General features: G+C 42.4%; 1 protein-coding gene across 1 annotated transcript in view; it reads left to right on the forward strand.

The window, feature by feature from the left end:
• The window catches only part of ccser1 (coiled-coil serine-rich protein 1), a 191,849-nt gene extending 171,145 nt beyond the window's left edge, over positions 1-20,704 (forward strand). The window contains exon 11 of the mRNA XM_049577884.1: positions 13,414-20,704. Coding sequence (XP_049433841.1) covers positions 13,414-14,226 — 813 coding nt within the window. The 3' untranslated portion in view covers positions 14,227-20,704. The remainder of the gene's footprint in view (positions 1-13,413) is intronic.
• The last annotated feature ends 937 nt before the right edge of the window (positions 20,705-21,641 follow it).

A 21,641-nucleotide genomic window follows, 5' to 3' on the forward strand; every position in this document is an offset into this window, starting at 1 on the left:
GCATGTACAAATACCTACACCAACATATACACTTAAACACATAAATACCTGTCAGCATGCATACATGAACACATGGCTACAAATACATACACTCCCATACACACAATAAGTCTATCAACCGTCAGATAAGGCCAATCTGTAAAAGTATGTTTTCAGACTAGATTTAAAGACGTGAACAGAGTCAGCTGATCAGATGCTCAGTGGGAGGCTGTTCCAAAGCCAGGGAGCAAGAACTGAAAGGGCTCGATCAGATAAAGAAACCTTTGTGGGTTTCTTTTGTTGCTTTACAGCCGTCTTGTTGTTAATTGCTTAAAGCACTCCGTTTGAAGCACGAAGTGTGCCTCTGAAAAAAACCTCCATTTGAAGGGCAATGTAACCTGAACACTACGCTCTGCCCCTCTATTCCAGCAAGAACATGAAAAACAGAGGGATTGGGATTGTATGAGTAAAGTCTTAGCCATGGTTGTTTTATGTCCAGCTTTTTCATAAGACTTAAAACAAAATTTAAAAAAAAAATGGGAGAGGATAGAACTTGACATAGATTAAAGATCCAAGCATGTATATTGGGATGTTTGTCCATTTTTTTTTGATTGATTAAACTGTAAAGGCGAATATTGGATTGCAAAAGACCATTTTTATGTTGAGGGTGACATGGATACATGGATGTTTGAAGCTAAATGGGTAATTGTGTAGTGGATAATTAAGTTTTTATGACCTAAATTAGGCATTAAATCAGGCAGACAATCCTATTGCGCCAAAATGAGCAGCAGCACGTGACTTGAATTTAATTCCTATCCCTTAAAAACGAGTAGTTGTGGTGCTGGTAGATAGATACAACAAGCATAAGTGTTGAACCTGCAAAGATGTTGGCATACACATGTTGGACTTTTCAGTCAATGTTCACTGAGCAAACAGAATAAAATAAATGCTGTGACTAATGTTTTAGCAGGATTTCTTTGGGAAATGAAGCCTATTCTCTTTTGGATACCAATTGGACCCTTGAAATTGATGCTGCTGACACATTGAGTTGTTCATGTCCCTCTCCACCATGTAACTTTCCATCAAGTGACTCCAACAGTTTCTCTGTCTTGCCTAATATTGATGCTACCTCTCTTACTCTTCTCTTGGTCCCTGACTCTAGCTTTCTAATTATCTCTCTCTTTCATCTTCTCTAACTTTGGGTCTGTGCTGTCACCTTTTACTCGTGCTTTGTCCCCTGTTGTTCCCCTCATCCATCCGACTATCTATCCTCTTGCTGTCCTCTCTTCCTTTGTTGTTTTACCTCACTATTACCTGTGTGTCACCCCTGCCTTTTTATTTCTTTGACCCACTCTTTTCTCCTTATGTTATTTGTCTTTTCTCCAACTTTCTTTCACCTTTTTTCTCCTCATACTTCTTTGTCCTCCTTTTTTCCTTTGCTACACCCCCCTTCTCTCTTTAATTCTACTTCGCTCCCATCTCTCCCTCCCTCCGTCCTCTATTATTTTCTTCCCTCATCTTTACTTGTTCACTCACCTTCTTTTTTTTTTTTTTTTTTTACATCCCGCTCCTCTTCCTTGTGGTTTTGGGCAATGTTCACCAAGCATATTGGCACAGGCTGGTGGTCGTTGAGTTTCGCCATGATTGCACACACGCACACACAGATACATGGGTATGTTCGTGCACACACAGACCTGTTGGGGATGGTGGTTGATGAGCAATGCCAGAATCTCAGCATCTATGCCCATCAGAGCTGCTCAAGAAACCTCATTAGGCCTCCTGGCCACAGCATGGCACTGGCTTCAATACTTGTCAGCCTGCCTTTTTCACTCTGGGAGGAATTGGAAGTCTAGGGGCCATACGCCTCAAAACGTCGACAATCACAAGTACTGACTAAGAATTGCTGATCAGACTCAAGTTCGGCAACTCTTTAAGTCTCAGGGGGTGATCACATTGGATGCCTCAAATTCGAGATGGACTGCAATGCTCCAGTCCCCTGCAGCTGTGATCTAGATCTAGCCGAGCCGTATTGTCAGTGAGAGGCGTCTTGCTGTTGCTAGGCAATGTGTAATTGCTGTCAGTCAGTTGTATGCCTGCAAGTTTTACACAGTAACTATCAGCTATAGATACATTCAGGCAGAACAGTGAAAACAAACACATCTATGTAACATTAGCTAAACTCCAAATGCTTTGCTTTGGTAGCTGGGCCAGCCACATGCGCATGTTAGAGCATGTAGGTCCCTCCCTACACATCCCAGAGGCTAGCTGATTGCCGCCGCTCTGCAGTGCACTCATAAAGCTAATAATGCCGTCCTGACCCACAGTGATGTGACAGTATTGTCACAGAAGCATAGCGTCCAGTCTCCAGTTCCCCTCCAAGTACAAACAGTGCCTTTGTTAGCGCTGCTAGCACTACTAGCTGAAATCATTTCAGCTCAGCCACCTCCATGTTTGCTTGTGACGTCAGAGGTGAGAGCTGTGTGCAGGCAATCCCAGCCCAGACTGTGAATGTCGTAATGAGCTCCTTTAAGCTGTCTGTGATGGTATCAATTACCTCCAACAAGAGCTAGCCGGCTTTTCTTTTTTGTTTTGTTGTTGACAGTTAAGTTGGTAAAAATAGTTGCATGTCATTGTTTAAAGCTGAGTTCACACCACACACTTTTCAGAGTCATCACTGTAGTGTTCACACTGCGCAACTTGCTGTCTTCGTTATCAGTCTTGAAGTCGTGGTTTTCACACTACATGACTCATCGGCAACAAGGGGCTACATATCATGGGATCTTTCACCAGGAGGAACCCCCAGTGAGTATGTCATGTGATGTGCAGGTCGACCAACAACCTGAAAGTACTTACTAGAGAGTATCATAGTCAAAACTTGATAAAGCAGCGTTCTGAGTAACTTATTGAGCACATAATTTACAGAAACATTGCGTCAAAGTTCACTTTCTCTTCCTCTCTCTCTGTAACTGTAACTAATCCTTCTCCTTCTGAAACACACATACACACACACCTTGGAAAGTGCCACAGTGCCACTTGTCTCTGTCCTCAACCAGTGTCTCATGCTCACACTGGCTGTAGCTCACTGACAGGTCCAGATATGTAGCCCACTAGATATCTGGGGAGTGTCTGCGATGCATGGGTGAGCCTTGCGGCTCGTATCTTTCACACACTGTGCTCGAGCCCAGACTGGCGAGTGCCAAGCCAAGGCTGATTTGCCTCTGATCTGGGGCCTTTGATGGGGAGCTCCAAAAACTGTTGGCGAGTGGATCATCAGGGCTATTGTTATGGAGTTTGAACTAGGCCATTAAAGTGAGCTCACAACCAGAGGTAGTTAGTTTGATTCTTCTTGTACATTCAAGTGAAGATAATGTCAGCGTCTTGCTCATCAACAATGAAATCTAAGTCTCTTGTCTATTAAAGGGGATAATGGTGGCTGACTGCTCTTTAAGTCACTTAAAGTCATCAGAGGACACGGTGGACTAATTTGCATTATAATCATACAGTATTTGCTACACCAGTCCTGCTGTCCCAGAGATAGCATGACCGGTCTATGCTGTGTGTATGGAGTGCTTTGAATCGGAAACCTTTGGACCTGACAAGAAAAACAAAATGATCTGTTTCTCATGAGAACAAAGCTGCTGATGTGGAATATCACAGAGGCATCAAGTATGCAGAAATGGTTAATGTACCGCTCAAGTACTGTACTTACAGGAACCTTCACCAGTTCAAGTCTTCATGCCTTTCCCAAGTGTGTGTTTAAACATCTGTGTGTGCATGTGCGGTTTATGTGCTGTATACAGTTATAAAATTTGCAACTTTCCCCCAGGCTAATGCTGTAAATAAGTTTGTTTTCTCATCCGACTTTCTTTGTAGTGAAAAAGGCAAGAGATGACTCAGTCTCAGACATTGTAATATATTCAGGCCTTCAGCCACATTGATATGCGGTGGAGATGCTCTGTCTGAGGTATTGTAAGTCTAAATATTTATCGAGTTACAGACACACACAACCCTGTTTGATACTTGTGGGGTGCAGCAGGTTACTGTGTTTGGCTGCAGTTACTCAATATAACATCAGCCTAATGTCGATAATTTTGCAGTAGTACAGTGACAGGATTGAAGATTGGGAGCAATGTGAGCCGATTAGCTGTGCAGCGCATCACATTAGTGTCCTGCCTCTCAGTGTGTGTGCCTCCAGCAGGCAGGTCCAGGATGTGACATCCAGCCAGCTGGTTGGCAGTTTGCTGCAGTGTGGGCTGGATTGACAGCTGGAGAGACGTAAGCTCAACTTTGGTCCTCTCCATCTTTCTTCATCATCTCAGCTCCAACCCCACCTCAACTGTCACCGCCAAAAAAAGAAAAAAAAAAAACCTCCCTCCCCCTCTCTCTGTCTCTCTGTGTATGGTCTTCAGACCGCAGTAGCGCACCATCAATCCTCCAGCTGTCAGGATCTATTCAGCCCTTCCTGTCGCTGGCATTCTTAAGTACCAAGTTACATAACGAAGAAAGAGTGAATAAAGGACAAAGAGAAAGACAGAGTGGTGGGCAAGGTGAGAGATGAGAGAAGAGGTGAGGTCAAGAGGGGAAAAAAGTGAGAGGTAGACAGAGGAGGGAAAGAGGCTGGAGACAGATGGGGAAGGGGGGCAGACACGGAGGCTATGTTGATGCTTGCTGGGCTTCATGGACCCACACACTGAGTATACTTGCCAACGGTCTTGATCAGGCTGTCAGAGATTAACCTGCCCACTGTTAAGATAGGTAACCTCCAAAATTCAAATAGCCACACAGTTGAGAGCATCATTCACTGAAAGGAAAAATATTACTGAAGTGCAGGGCATAAGCACACACTGACAGACAGGCTAAACCAACTCAAAAACCAACCAAATCCCATCCGTAAATTTAGCAACTTTCAGTAATTTTATTTTATATTATTTTAGCTTACTAATTTACATGTAATGTAATTGAGTGTAACTCTACAAAACTACAATATACAATAAACATAATAATGTGCAGTCACTGGTGGATCCACAACTATAAGATAATGGACGTAGTTACCGTGATGTCATCCATTGATTTGTAGACTCCCATTTTGAAGCTCTGATGGTATTTCAACTGTCGCTATCTTGCTTTCTTGGAGTTAGATATGACCATATTTGGATGAGAGGGTGAAGCTGTAGAGGAGGGAAGGGTGGATCTAAATTATAGACTGTTGCAACGCATTCTACAGTTCTAATCAATGCCAAAATTAGCACTACAAGACAAAGTGTAAAGACATATTTCCTCCCTTGCTTCTCTCCACTGAAGTAACCTATAGCCCCGTTTCCACCAAACACTTTCAGTATGTTACCTAGACCATTGCGTTTCCACCACAAACAGTACTCTTTCATGTGGGCGGGGTTGTTGTCACTCAGTGTTCCGTCCAGCACTCACTGTATTTCCTCCTTTATCAGTCTGCACCTCGTTTATCGTCCACACAACAAGGTTGCACGCCAACATTTTCAGAACAAAATGAAACAGGCTGCAGTGAGAGTCTCTCTCCATGGGATATTTAAAAATACGGTGTTTGTGCATTTGTTGCTGGAGCCCACAGGAACGATGCTCCGCAAGGCTTTGTTTTTCTCCAAGTAAGGATTAGAATATATGCAGTTCACATCATCTAGTCGAAAATATTATGTATTTTTTTTTTAAATGCTTGAAGATCCACTCGTTACTAAAAGTGTATGTCATTCAAGAGCGACCATAAAAACTGAAGTAATAGTCAAAGTTGTCACACTGAAATTTAAGGTGTGTTGATTGAGTCACATTGTCAACTCTTGTATTGAGTAACATAACAAGTAAACATTCCACCTTAAAAGTTGCTGGCAGTTGACTCAGTTAATTAAGTTATTCTTCAGTCTACAGCTGCTGCAAGAGGCAACAAAAATCCTATCATTTGATAGTTACAGTTTACCAATGTATGTAAAACTCTCCACAGTATGAACAGAGGTTACATGAGCCTCAAAACCAGCCACAATTCAGCCCTGAGCAGAGTGACCATCCGCTATTGACCAATCAACTGACTGCAGTGTTCACAGCTCCACCTTTAAGTACCAGATCTGTGTGCTAGGTACCCCAACAGAGGGGGGACCAAAAATGGTGACGGTACAGAACGATTCTATTGGTACCATCCACAACTTTTCACAGTGGAAACAGAAAAAAAGCGTACCGAACTGAACTGAACCGTACTGCTCGGTGGAAACTGGGCTTATGTGGCAGTCGCAACACTCTCATTGTGTCTTGGATTTGGCTGCGTAGCAACCTGAAGGGGCTGAGCTGTCCTTCCTCTCTTTCTCCATACTTTTGCTCTCTGTTTGTGTGTGTGCAGTCCACATCCTCCTCCTCGTCATCATCATCATCCACCTAAATATTACTATCTGACCTGTAGGCTGTCTGAGATATGAAAGAATACCATGCGACCTCTTCCTCTGTCTTGTTGCGGATGTGTCCCGCTGCCACATTTACCTCACTGCTTCTTGGTCAAGCAACTCTGTAAAGGCTTTTGACGGATGTAATGTGTAATGTGTGACAGTTATGAACAAAAAACCCAAACCACTTTGCAAATTCCTGAACACCCCACAAATAACTTCTCGAAAAAAAACAGAAATATCGTATTTCCATCATGTTTCCTACATTATTATTAACTGTTTGAGGTTTGACAGGCATTTGTTTATCTTGTTGTGCCCCTTTCCTCTACAATGGTATAATGTCACCTGAGTGGAGAATTAGCTGCAGCTTGCCTCTGTCAATCTGCTGACTGTCAGATTGACAGTTTGCTCACCATATCACAATCATGAAAGTTTCGCTTATGTGACAGTTTATGAATCTGATTGGATGGGCAAGCTGTCAAGCTGGGTGGGCCTTCGTCCACCCAGACCCACCTGTAGATCCGCCTCTGTGAGCAGTGATCTTTTATGTCTCAGCCCTTTTTTGTGTCCTTTCCTGCTCTTCGGTATTAATTCTGACCCCTAATGTTATTTACTCGCTTTGTCCTCGCCTGTTCTTACTTTGGTGAAATTACTATCCTGATCTGCGGCAGATTTACTGCTACTGTATTTCCTGAATTTTAATGTGCTTCCTGTATCACACAATATAAGTGAAATTTCACATAAAAATCAAAGACAGGTGAGGTGGAAAGTGAGACAGCAGTTAGAAAATTGGGAGAGCTGTATAGGGAAATAGTGAGGAGAGGCAGGGAATAGAGGGGGAGATGAAGATTGAAGACTACAACAAAGTCATGATGGAGAGAGAGAGGGGGTGAAGCAAGGATGCTGCTACAGGCTGTACAAGAGACTCACTTCCTATGGGGGTTGTGTGTACTGATGAAAACCAGCGAGTTCAAAGTAAAGGTATGCTATGGCCTTGAGACACCAGACTCAGGCTGCAGTTTCACCTCTGTTTGATTGTTTGTTGCAGGTTTATTCTGCAAAGTGCCTTCAGTTGATGTGGGAGACTGCTGTACAAACCTTGTCTGTGAATATTCAATGATACTTTCTGGGCAAGAGCTAAGAAGATGATAGTTTCAGCATGTGGGATGCTTGGGTGTTGACATCATGTTTTTCTCAGCTTGTTTTGCCTCTTTATATCACTCCTCCACTTTCAAATACCAAATCAAACCAGTGTACAGCACTACTTTCAGTGCATTAGAACTTCTTCAGATGATTTTGATGGACTGTCTGCTGCCTCAAAACTTTAAAAGCCTTGTTTGTCTTTTGAGTCCCCACATATGATAACAACAGTATCAAGTGGGGACATCAGATTAACAGTTTCGGGTCCTGGGTTTTTGCACCTTGCCATTTCTATCCCTCTGTCACTCTGGACATAAATATGCAAACAAATATGAATGAGACTGTCTGTGCAGATAAAGGTGAACGGATGAGGTGGGATGGTTTGGGCTCACACATCCCGGTCGGAAAATGTATTTGGTTATAGTCTAAATAGGATTTCAGAGTACCATCTGTGTGGGCGTACTGCACTGTTATTGTATCCGCACTGAACACCCCGGCGTTTCACACTTTCAAAGAACCACAGGATTACTTTGTTCGCTGAGTATGTGGGTGTCAAAGAATATAAAGAATTCACATTTACAAACTTTTACCTCTCTAATCTCACTGTGAAGAGTTGGAAACTTTTGGGGTCCAATGCATTCCAGCCCCATGGCCTTCATTAAAGTTAGGTGTGTGGGTGCGGGGATGCCGAGCCATGGAGTGTGATTGATGGCAGGTATGTTAGGTGTACTCTGGTTGCACTGGGCCTGTGTTACACCTTGCTACAGTCTGTTCCGTTTTCTATGATTAGTTAGTTTTAGTTTGTTTAAGGGGAGGAAAAAGTCATGAAATAAATCCCCCGCCTCTCTCTTCTCCTGGTATTAAAATGACGAAGACAGGCGATAGCAAACGTTGTATAGGGATGTTTTAGTGTTTTAAGGAGCTCTTTTATGCAAACTTGGCCATTACCACATTGCTGTGTTCTTCACTGCCCAATAAAAACTAAGGTTGCAGGAGAGGGCCCCCTTAAATCACTCTGATTTACTTAGGTCTACTCATGTGTGTGTGTGTGTGTGTGTGTGTGTGTGTGTGTATTTATAGGACTTTGTGTGTAAGAGACTCCAGAATGTTTGCACACACACAGGCTGTTCTGTCACTGGAGAAGAGGCAGCCTGCTTGCCGCAGAGCGTGTACTTGAGAAAGGACACCTGAGTTTGTAAATCAGACCTGCTCCCTCTGTCTCTGCGCGTTGCTGTCTGTTCTGTTGTACTCATTTTTCTTTCTTTGCTTTTCATCACCTTCTCAACAGCTTCTCATTCTTTTTCCCGTCGCCTTCTTCTTTTTTCTCAATTTGTTTACTCCTCTCTTTTATTGTGCTTGACCTTTTTGTTCTGTCTCTGTCTGTTTGCCCTTCTTGTGCACTCACACACACGCCGCCCCAGCTTTACCCCAGTTTTTGGTTGCGTTTGATTCATTGTATTTGATGATTTTTTTTTTTTTTTTGTCTCCCTCCCCATCTTGGATCAGCAATGCCCCTTTGATACAGAGCATATGTTTCTACAACCAACTCTTTGTACTCTGCCTGGTAATTATTTCTTTCAAAGTTGTCAGTTGCCAATTTGTATCTTACTGTTCTCGCCTTACCTTCTGTTGTTTTCTCAAATGTCTGAGGGTGGAAAAACACGACAGGATTTTTTTTGTAAGATTATAGATTTAGCCCTAATTAAGCCGTCCCACATAAGCCTACACCACCACAGTGGATATTCAACACCGTGACAATACCCTTATGTTTTCTCGCAGCGCCCTTATGTAGGAAATTTGGCTGGAATGGAAATTCTCACTCCTCTTAATTAGATCAAGCAATCTGCAAGAAGTCTTGTAGTGTTTATCCACCCATTAGAGCCCATTAGAAAGCAGAGACGCACTCCCCAAGCTCTTTAAGTAAGCTGTATAGACAACGACACACTGTTTGATGTTTTGGCAGAGCGCTGTGGTGGTTCGTTTTTTTTAAAAGTTGGACATGAAAGGACATAGAGACTAAGCTTTTAAAGTGCAGAATGTTTGGCTGTAATTCAGATTTTTTAAAAGCCATATCAGCCTTGATATGAGGAATATGTCAGGAAGCGTACAGTGTACAGTAGGTGGGGGAATACAAGGGTTAGAGACATGCAGCATGGGCAAATTAAGATTTTATTATCAAATGTAACACTCTTTGTAGTCAGGCTTTGAACTGGCTTACTGTTGATTGTGTTGTAAAAACACTAACAATACATTCCCTCTACTTTATCTTTAAAGTAAGACGAGGAAAAGAAAATCTTTTCATTTCCTAATCGTCAATATCAGTATGGAGAACAGAAAGGTTCAAAGCAAGGTTGACCCTGCTCACTTGTTTTTCCTACTGTTCTCAGGACCTTGTTTACTTATCATATTTACCCCACCCTCTACTCCATACTGCCTCAGACTAAATTAGAGCCAGTCACAGCTAAATCCTCATAGAATCCTTTCATACTTTGAAATGCAAAAAAAACTAGAAATAGCACCTCACAGTAAGATATTAAAAGTCTGGTGGTGTTCAGGGGCTGCAAACTTTCACAAGCCATTACACCGACAGAATTTTCCAAGCACATAGTATAATTAATACTACTCTCTTCTTACTGCATAAAAATGACTACTTTATTAAATATAATCTGTCTGTCCAATTACTCATTGAAGGTGTGTGCCATGTACAGAAAGGGTTTGAATTTTTTTTATCTTTTGACCCAACATGTACTTTAATTAAAGCTGATATCTTAATTTGTCCTTTAAAGTCCAGCAGTATAGAAGGCACTGAGCCAAATCACCTGTATGACACTATTTATAGCTGTTTTCTCATATGAACTTTGGGCAGTTGACGGAGAATCAGGTCCAGACATTGTCTAGAGTTTCTCTTTCACACATGTAGCCCACAGCAGGAAATAGTGTGTGTCATAAGCGTTCTCCACTGAAGATACTCCATTTGGTTTAGGTTAGGGGTGGCGCCTGGGTAGAGTGTGCAAGAGGCAGGACATGACATGGGTTACACTGTGGCCACGTAGCCATTTCATAATTTGGTCATAAACAACAGAGTTTTTTGTCATTCCTTTAACTTGTCTGACAATTTTGGCATTGGCCCTTACTGACAGAAATTCCAGAATCTCATTGTCTCTCGAGTTAGACATTTTCTTTGCCGTCCTTGTGTAAAATGATCCTTCGTCTTCACCCCCACGAATGTTTGTTTCTTCCGGTTTCAAACAAGCTGCAGGATAGAAACATCATCCGCACGCCCGCACGCCCGCTCACCCGCGGTGAATATACCTGACAATTACCGGTTCTATTCACACATATGATACCATACCATACCATACGATACCAAACGATACGATACTTTTTGCACACAACACTGGAGCTACAGAGATTTAAAGGTTTGCAGCATAGGTCACAAAAATATAACATGAGTTTGAAAGTAGTTTAGAACAATTACTAATCTTTGGAGGTAGTTAAAAAGTTATTTTCCATGGCCTTTTGAATGAATCTACTGCAGGACAATAATTTCAGTATCTTTTTTATATTTAGACAATTAAACTTATCTATGTACATGGGATCAACAGAGAGAACGAGGGAGGGAAGGAGCGAGAAACACTTTGTCCACGTTGTATACATCTTGTATATGAAACATCTGTGTTGTCGCTGCCTTTTCTTTAAACACATCTGTGGCCTGCATCCAGGCACTGTCTCAGTGTCACAAAATAGACTACAACTACCAAAAAGAACAGCGATGCGCTATGATACACCTCACACACAAAGTAGCAAACAAACGCTCACCTGACACCATCAAGCAGCTCTGTCTCCCACACATGCAGTGCAGTGCTGCGGTAATTTCAGTCATCTCACAGACTGATTCAGCGTAGCACGTGCAACATATAGACCGATGTCACACTGCAGACTAATTAACAGACAGAGTAGCAGCTCTGTGTCTCTCTGAGTGTTGATGGAGAACTTGTGAGTGAATGAGTGGAGTGGAGTGGAGCTGCGTGGAGAGTGTGGAATGGGGTTATGTAACGCCACTTGACCATACCCATTAAAAAAAAAAACAACAACAGTGTTGTCAAAATCTATATTTTGCTTGAAACTACATCAATATATTGTACATAGCTGTCATATTGCCCAGCCCTAGTTTGCAGTCTATGTGAGACAGGGCCTCCGTGCACAACACACACTGGCCATGCTGAATCATCTGAATTAAACACACCCGTGCTATACACTGAGCTTGTCATAAAGACATAAGAAGTAGTGAAATTACAGTAGTCGAGATGGGGCAATTCAGGGAGCGAATGCAATCAAATTGCTCCTTTTCTCCAGTGGTGATGCACGGCAATACTGGGAAATAGGAGAGTGGTTTATGTTGACATAATAATACATGTCAAGGAGCGGCTGGTGTGTGGGCTTGCATTGAAAGAGCAGGTGCATCATACACCGCCAGTGTGTGTGATGCCCTTTACACATGTAAAATGTATGTGTAAGGAAGTGGGATTAGTTTAAGAAACTGAATTTAGGTTGTATCGAGTGCTATTGAAGGTTCAGCAAGAAGATGCTTGCAATGCAAATTAACAAACCCCTCATTTCAGTGTTTTGTTTTACGTTTAAGTGACACTTATGCATCAGAGCTGACATAGCTCTGTCCAATGAGTATCATTTATAACTCACAAATTCTCCCCTCCAGTCTCTTTGTGATCTCCCCCACGTTCTTTCTCCCTTCCCCTCTTTAATTTGATTTCAGGCTGACAGTATTATGAATAGAAACCGTTTCATTGAATTAGCATTGCCACTGTTATACTGTACTTACTCAGTTAGCTGTGTTCTGGCTAATCACATTTCTACCTCTCACACCAAATCTCTGTCGACAGACTCGACACGGTAATTACATTACTTTTAATATTCATTTGCATGCACAAACACAAAGCGTGATCACGCTCATACACATGAAAGCGCATGGGAGTCTCAGTAAATGTGCATGCGCAGACATACGTGTTGACACCCATGTTGCATACACTATGTGTACTGTATGAGTGTATAGAGTTACGAAGACACATGCTCATACATAAGCACGGCACACACAAGAGGACACACACACACACACACACACAGCCATCGTGTCGGCAAATGTCAACTCAGCTTACTCTCCCATGAGGTTCAGTGTCGGATGAGATTGTGCTACTTTAGTGAACATTGCACACTTGGTCCCGGTGTGATTTTGGGTTTGTGTGTATTTGTGTGTGTGTGTGTGTGTGTGTGTGTGGGAGAGAGATAGAGACAGAGACAGAAGGGGGACAGTGATGAGATATGTTGCATAAGGGGGTGCAGTGGAGTGTGAAAGAGAACAGGTGGCTCCCGTTTGTGCCATCTAGCTTTATATGCCATCTTCCCTATTGTGTGTGTGTGTGTGTGTGTGTGTGTGTGAGAGAGAGAGAGAGACAGAGAGAGAGAAAGAGGGAGAGATCCTTTTGCTTTGTGAATGGGGATTAGTTCATACCTTGAGTGCATGTCTTCATACATGCACGCAATTTTGCCCTATTTCTCTGAGTGTGTTTGTGTGTGTTTCTGCGTGTGTGTCTGTTCTTTAGTGAGCAGGGTTCCGGTTGGTTTAGAAACAATTAGAACAAGCTGCAGGAGCCCAGAGAGATCGTTCTCCAAATGTCACCCAATTAACAATCTATACTGAACAGTGCTCTCTCTCATTCTGTCTGTCTCGTTCTCTTCCTCTTTCTCTCTATCTCTCACATGTTCAGTGAATAATTCTTGAAAGAGTCACATCACACACTCGCTGACAAACAGAAAGCAGAGTAAATGGTAGAGTCTCTTTAACACATGTTTCTCTTTGTCTTCCTCTCTCTCTCAGACCAGTCATCCAGGCCGGTGGTCAGGACTAGGCAGCAGCAGCAGCCTGGCTACAAGGGACCGAAGAGTAGCGCGGGGTGTGGGGGCACCACTCGGAGGGGACCTCTGTAACCAGCACCTCCCCCACCACTATCCACCTCTGCACGGCCGGCCTCCTGCCTCTGAACGACATGCTGCCAGGGAGGAGCGCCACTGCCAGGGAGTCTTGGCACAGCCCACAGCCCGTAACCCCGCTCCAAATCTGGCTCCAGGCTCCTCCAACTCGTCCTGTGCCACTTCTGCAGTGTCAGCCCAAGCCTCACTTACTACTCCAGCCCAGCTTCAAGTTTCACACCCGGGCCTTGGTCCAAATCAATGCCTAGGCTCCGGCTCAGCAGCTGCTAATCACTCCGCAATTCCATCTCTGTCCTCCAGGCAGCCAGAGGGGGTGTCCTCCTCTTCTGAGTCCTTAATTTCAGGAGGAGGAGGTGGGGTGAGTCTGTCAGGTGGGGCGAGGAGAGGAGGAGGAGAGCACCACCCCCCGAGCCATATCCCTCGCGCAGTTGGAGCGAGCGCCTCCTCAAGCCTCCACAGTCTCGCAAGCAGAGGGAGCCCCTCCCCAAGCGTCTCATCGTCCATCCAAGCCTCCCCTCCACCTGCTAATCCTTCCCCAGCCTCCTCCTCTTCCTCCTCCTCCTCTTCCACGTTTACGGGTCGTTTAGGACAACCACCTCGAGGCCCTCTGTCTCTGCATAGCTACAGTCGTAAAAATGTCTTCCTCCAACATTCCCTACAGACTGCCGAACTGCAAGCTCTGACGCAGAGAGACAGTTGAGGGCGCACACACATTGACACCATCCATATTGACTTGAGCAAGAAATGTGTGACTTTGTAGAGAAACTGCTGCTCCTTCGGTACAAGTTGCTTGTGTTTCACTGTTCTACTTCCCCCTGAATCCATCAACCACATGCGCTTACAATCACGCCTGTCTCTCTTTACAATTCAGACCAAACCTTCGCTGACATTTTGTTCTTAGATTTGCTCGTTTAAACACACTCATATGCAAGGTCACACACACACACACACACACACACACACACACACACACACACACACACACACACATCAAGCTGTGGGTATGAAAAAGGCACTCACCCGTCTATCAGAACTCCCACGTTGTGTCACGCTGACAGTTTAGATGTGCTTACGCCCACAGACACACAAAGTGCACAGAGACTCGTATCCATGCACACATACAGATCACAGTCACACACACTTAGAAACACACTCTCACACAGAGACATCATCTGTGATATCTCTGCCTCACAATCTGCACAAATAACAGGGTGTTGAAACTGAAGGCAGAGATGAGGTTTGTATTTGTGTTGTTAAAGATTTATTTTTATCCATTTATTTGATTATTTTTTAAAAGTGAAACCATGTGCTGCTCAATGAACTATGGGGCTGCCCATCATTTGCGCTGGTGAAAATACACTGTCACATTGCTAAATCCTACATCAGATCAACTCTTCATTCCGTGATGTCCGCTGACAGAAGTCCAGATGACAAGACATCCACATCCACGACCCTTTTACTGCATGCTTTTTAAAAACGAAGGAGAATACAGGTGAGCATTTTATACCGCAACAAAAGCAGGACCTGGGTGACTTTTAAAGTCTTTTAATAACGTTTCAGTATCAGCTCTTGAGAAGGGATTCAAACATGCCAGAACCTCCGACCAAGACATGAGCTTGTTGAGTGTTTTGAGAAGTAAACGTTTATCCTTCTGCTCACATACGCCGATCAGCCACAACATTAAAACCACTGACAGGTGGGACCTGCTGGTAACCCCAAATGTCCTGTGTCCATGCCGCGACAGCTCAGAGCCAAGTGCGATCGACAGTGGGGCCTCCTTCAGTGTCCCGTGTTGGCACCAGGGTGTTGGCAGTAGATCCCTTGAGTCCTGTGGGTTGAGAGGTGGGGCCCCCATGGGTCAGACTTGTCTTGGCACGTCATGTGGATGCTCAATTGGATTGGGATCTGGGGAATTGGATGCCAGGTGGATGCCTTGAGCTCTTTGTCTTGTTTCTCAGGCCATTCCTGAGCAGTTTTTGCAGCGTGGCATGGTGCATTAACCTGCTGGGTGGGCCGCTGCCATGGGGAGTGCTGTTGCCATGAGGGGTGCATGTCAAGTGGCATCTATATGAATGTCAGGACCCAAGGTGTCCCAGGAGAACATTGGTTTGTAACAAGATGATCAATGTTATTCACTTCACCTGTCCGTGGTTCGCATATTGTGGTTGATTCGTGTGTATAAGACATTAGAAGTACCTTTGGCTTTACACTGGACCACAGTTTTTATACAAGTGCAATGTTGCAATATTACCCACAATATATATAAGAGAAATGTGTATCTGCAATGTTAGATTAGTACAGTACAGAAGTGAAGAGTGTCATTCCAAAATGAGAGGTCTGCCATTTGAATAATTTGGCATTTATAAAGACAAAATTACACTTTAGTAACTCAAAATCAAAACACATCGGACAACAAGAAAGAATAGAACAAGATCTGGCACAACCAGCATTATGTATTTTTTCCAAAATGGGAAAGAAGTATCAGTTTTTTTGGAATGAAGCTCTTCAAATCTTCTTTGGGGCTGGGTATTGAAGTGGGATACCTACTGGTGTCTTGCTAAATGACAGAATCAATATCCATTTTAAGGATTTAAAAGGAAAGATGTTTCAGATATTGGTGTTACAGTTAGCTGACCTGCTTTCTATGACAGTTTTAGTGGCGCATCAATGGAGTAGAGTCTGATTCTGTCTGGGGAAGCAAGCGGCAGAACAAATGTTGCACAGAAAGTTGTTTACTTGGTCAAATAATGAAAAGAAAGATACAGAAAGCATGAGTTTCCAAACTGCCCCATTTGGAAAAGCGTCAGCTCTAAGGTTTTCCACTGATACCCAGTCCTTATGTGCTAGCCTTTTTTATCTTCCTGATCTCAAATGTGTTGGCTATCTCTTACCTAATGAGATGACACTTGGTATAGAAAGGCTAGCAATTACGTAGTTTTTGGACAGTAGGACTCATACCTTTTGATTGAGATTTATATTGAAACTGCCATGACCTGCTGAGTCGTACATTATTAACACTTTGGGGACAACATGTGTCACAATTTGATAAGTGAGAAAACCGAAAATGTTGTTTTTTTTTTAGATCTGTGAACAACTGGGCTGCATACCACCCTCCTCAATCTGCCAGTGTTGAATATATTTGCTCTGTTGAGCTGAATAGACTCCCGAACAGCCCTTTCTTTCCACACAGGCTTTGGGGTAAACAAATCTTGTAATGTCAACCGGGAGGTAGGGGAGCCTACGCTGCTGCTAAGTACAGGCCAGAAGTTCACAGCTCCCGGCGTCTACAGAAAATGTTAGAATCTGGAAAAAGTTGTTGACCTTGTCTGTCTCTAAACAGCACCTGGCTGTAGGGAGGTTATATAAATTGTGTGTGTGTGTTGTAATGCACACCTCATGAGGCAAGGACCTGATAGAGGTGAAGAAAAGCCTGCAGGAAGACAGCTCCTCTCCCACTGGTGGTAACTACGAGTTTCCCTCTGGCCTGTTTCACTTACACATGATTTCCTCTCTTTTCATACCCCCTTTTCCCCTCTGTCTTCTCTCTCTGTCCCTGTTTATTTCTCCACCCTATTTTCCATCTGTCTACTCCAGTCTCTCCCTATACATTTGCCTCCTTCTATCCCCTAGCATTCTACTCTACTGCATGCAAACTCTGTAGCTCCTTTTGTTCCTGTCCTCTTTTTCAATCTGTTATCTTCCTTCCCCCACTATCATGTCCCAGGTCTCTCCCTCCCTCCATCTCTCTCCCCTGCTCAGCGTACTTATCCAGAGCTTGTATTGTCATACAGTGTATCTGTAACAGACTCTGTTGCCGTGGCTCTCAGTCCTGGGCATTGGGGCCTGATTTTCATTCCAGCTGTCTAATCGGGGAGTAATTTTCCACCTGGTGAATGCAATTAACTACCTGGTAGTGTAGATGGCCAGCAGTAATGTGGCTCCGGAGGACCCGGACTGAGAACCGCAGCTCTAATGTGAACTAAACATTCCCTGCTTGGTTTGTTTACATGCTGAGGGTGACAATGCTGTGTCGCTGGCTGACCTCTTAAGAAATACTATTTACATCCCCAGTCAACGCCTGCATCGTAATGTCGTTGATGCTATGTGAAATGTCATAAGGGACTATTGGACTCTATTTGCACTGCCCACTCCGATATTTCTTTTCACCGTGTTTCAAACGGCTGTGCTCATTTTAGCTGCAGTTCCTCAAATGGCCTCTGGAGGCTGCCTCCAAAAGTGAGTAAGTCCCCATTAACCCCCATGTTGAAATGCTTAACTTAACAGCAGAAATACAATGTTTACAGCCTGATAAAAAAAAACAAACAGTTTAGGTCTCTATAGCTAATTTCCGGGTTCATGACTACTGTGCATGAGGTAAATTTATATATAACTCACCCATTTACATTTTATTAAGGCTTAAGGTAATTCACAAATCAGATGTGGGTGCTTTGAGTGGCAGGCTGTCTGTGTGGCGTCACCGCCATCTTTGAGTCAGATCCACCCCTCCCTATGGTCACTTCTGGCCTCAAAAATCCAAGATGGTGACACCCAAAACGCCAAATTTAAGGTTTAAGAACAGGAAATTACAAACCCGTAGGTGATGCCACGGTGTCTATGTTCATTATTTTTTATATAATCTGTTGCTCAAATTGGAAATCACAACGGTAGGCTGCTGGTTATGAGACATATCATTAAAGGGACAAAGCCACATCTGAGCTGATGGCTCAAATGTGGCTCTGCGGTCTAACTAAGACACTTTTGCTTGTGTAATTGTCGGCGTGAACTGATATTGAATTTCACTGCTGGGAAACAAGGGTCTGCAATCATGAAGTGGGCACACCTCACAAACCTCAATTCTTCATTTTACTTGGCGGCATGTTGTGCATTTAAGACACATTTCGTTTGTTGGGAAGTTATTTATTGTTTTCTGCCTTATTTATATTTATTGCCATAGAATCAGTTTCCTTAAAGCATCCTGGCACTAACAGATAAAGGTAGTGGTCATTAAATGACAGTTATAATCATGATGTTATTATTATTATTATTATTATTATTATTATTATTATTTTAATGAATCACACATATTAAACTGTCCTAGCTTTTTAATGTGCTTATTGTAATTATGTTTTTTTTTCTTTATGAACTGCTGTAATAATGAAATTGAGCTGTATATTTGTACATAATTTATTGTAACTGTTGATGTTCACTGTTCATGAACACGAACAATTCATGTTCATGTTAATGACACATAAAGGGACAGTTTTCCTCAAAATCAAAAATACATTTTCCCTCCTACCTGTAGTGCTATTTATGAATCTAGATTGTTCAGGTGTGAGTTGCCAAGAGTTGGAGATATCGACCGTACACGGTATTGGGAAGTAACAAGTTACATGTAATTCAAATACAAAATAAATTTAATCAGTTACTGAAAAAAAGAAAAGAAAAAAAAAACATATGTAATTGAATTACAGTTACTAATCAAAATGTTGGTGGTAACAATGAGGTTACATCCGAATATATTATTATTGGGAAAATGTTTATATGTAGGATGTAACATTTATTCTGTTGCCTGACATCTTTTTGCCATGTTGGAATGCCTTCTTTCGGCACAGACTATTTCAGGACATTTTTCTTTTCAGCCCAGTTCAAACCATTTGTTAGAAAAGTCATCAGAAAGTAATCAGATTTAGTAAGTTTCCGGTATATTACTTTAAGTTTTAAAAAGAGTTGCATTGCTTATTACATTTTTGACAGGGTGACTTGTAATCTATGACCAATTACATTTCAAAAGTAACCTTCTCAACACTGGCTGTTGAGATGTCAGTCTTCTCTTGAATATAATGGAACTAGATGGCACTTGGCTTGTGGTGCTCACATTTGAAAAACTCAACAGCAATGTCTCTTTCCAGAAATCATGACCCGGTTACTCAAAATAATCCACAGACCTTGTTGTGAGCAGTTTCATGTAGGAACTATTTTCTCTCTACCAAAGTACACCCGCTAAACTTATCATCATGCAGAAGGTAGTGTGCATCTACTCACGTACAGGGGACTCGGCGGCATCCTCCTGAGCTGAACTGTAACATTCGCTGAGCCAGCAGTAGACACAAGTTTCCTTCCAGTTGGTGGGTGTAGTTGAGTAGAAAGAAAATAGTTCTTGCATGAAACTGCTCACAACAAAGTCTTAAAATTATTTTGAATAACCAGGTCATGATCTCTGGAAAAATACACTGCTGTTGAGTTTTTCCAAATGTGTTTATCTATAAATTTTTGGCACTTTGAGCACCACGAGCTGAGTGCCATCTAGTTCCATTATATTTAACAGAAGGCAGACGTCTCTACAGCTGATATCTCAGTAACACTCGGCACCTCACACCAAAACAATCTATAAATGACACTACATGTAAAGAAAAGGAAAAACGTGTATTTTTAAATTGGGGGTCTGCACTGTCTCTTTAAGAATAACGTTCACAGACATTGTTTGTTGGCTAATAACAAATCTAAACACAACAAGAATATTTGTGTCATTGACAAATGTCAGATGCAGTCGGAGGTCTGAGCTTTTACCAAAGTGTTTGAGGCTGTAGTGACACATCAGAAAACAATCTGACAAACGTGTTAAACTGTGAACCCGTGCCAGTTTGTTCATGTAAGGGCCAGTTGACTTGCTTATATAGGTGTCGGGTCACTTAATCAACTTTTCCCTCTTTGAATTCCAGCCTTTGCACTATGACTATTCCTGCTTGAGATTACTTTGAAAGACATGACTTTGCCTAACTGTGTCCAAAAGGTGGATGACGATCTATTAAAGCTGCTTTTTCATTTGTGTCTATGTAACACTGTTGGGTAGATTCTCACTGTGAGCCTCTGACCTGGTAGCTCATATATTTATAAGGGGGTTTTCCAAACACATCTGTCTTCATAGAGTTGTTTTTCACTTTACATGGTCCTGACCAGTTTTGAAATTTCATCTGTTTGTTAGAAACTGTTTGTTGGGCTCATCTGTGGTTAAAAACCTTGCAGTGTGTGTTTACCCAAAGGTATTTTTCTTCAGTTTCTGTCCAACATATATTTTTTTGGGTCACTCTCACAGTTGTTTATTCACATGAAAAATGTTTGATTTTTGTCCACTGTCTCCTTATTGTTAATATTTAATACAAATAAAATTGATGAAAACATTTAGTGGAGATTTGATTATTGATTTTCCAACACTAACATCATGCTTTCCATTATAAAATAAGGCGTGTCTGTAAAATGACTTGAGACGCACTGAAGCAATGAATGATGGATTCAGCTGCCACCGAAAAAGAGCAGCGGAATAATAAAGCGGTGAATCTATGGGACCGAGGCTCCGTCTCTCAGGCTGGCTAGATTTCACTGTACAAATCTCTAAAGAAAAGAATGAATAAAATCAAAGATGAAAGTAGAACGTACAACAAAGCAATGAATAAAGAATCTTAGGGGCCATCACTCTAAAAGACTGAGCAAACTTTTTCCAGCTGTAACATCTGAGTGGACTTTAAAAGGTTGAGCGCACGGCGGTGAGTGCAGACAGGAGTAATTTTACCTCATTTGACATTCGCCTCCAACCTATTTGAGTGAGTTTTCATTTGGCAGTGACCATAAAGTATGGAAGTGTTTAGAAAATCAATTACGTTAGAGTGAGTTTGTGTGCATGCATGTGTGTGTGGGATGTCAGCTTTGACTGTTTACCCCTTAGGGAGGACCTGTGCACGCTTCTCATTTCTGGACTCACTCAATTAGCGTTGGTGAGGTTATGACTGGCTGACTGGCACACACACACATAAACACATTAGATTAGCAGACAGCAGTTTTGATACTAACTTGCTGTAATTTATACGACAGAAGGTCAGCACATCAGTGAAAACACTCCTGATTAAGCGAACTTTGAAGTCCAAAGTGATCAAGAAGTAGCACGTGGATTTTTGCTGTTGATGAAGGATCCTCAGTTGGCCCTAAAATTAGCATATCTGGTATTTGGTCCAAAAAGTCTAGCACTAAAACAATTCATTGATTTGTTGATCATCAGAAAATGCATTATATCATTTCATTAAAATATTATTTATAACTCTTTAAATCATTGATCAAGTAAAA

The sequence above is a fragment of the Epinephelus fuscoguttatus genome, linkage group LG6, assembly GCF_011397635.1.
Source record: "Epinephelus fuscoguttatus linkage group LG6, E.fuscoguttatus.final_Chr_v1".
Taxonomy (NCBI): Eukaryota; Metazoa; Chordata; class Actinopteri; order Perciformes; family Serranidae; genus Epinephelus; species Epinephelus fuscoguttatus.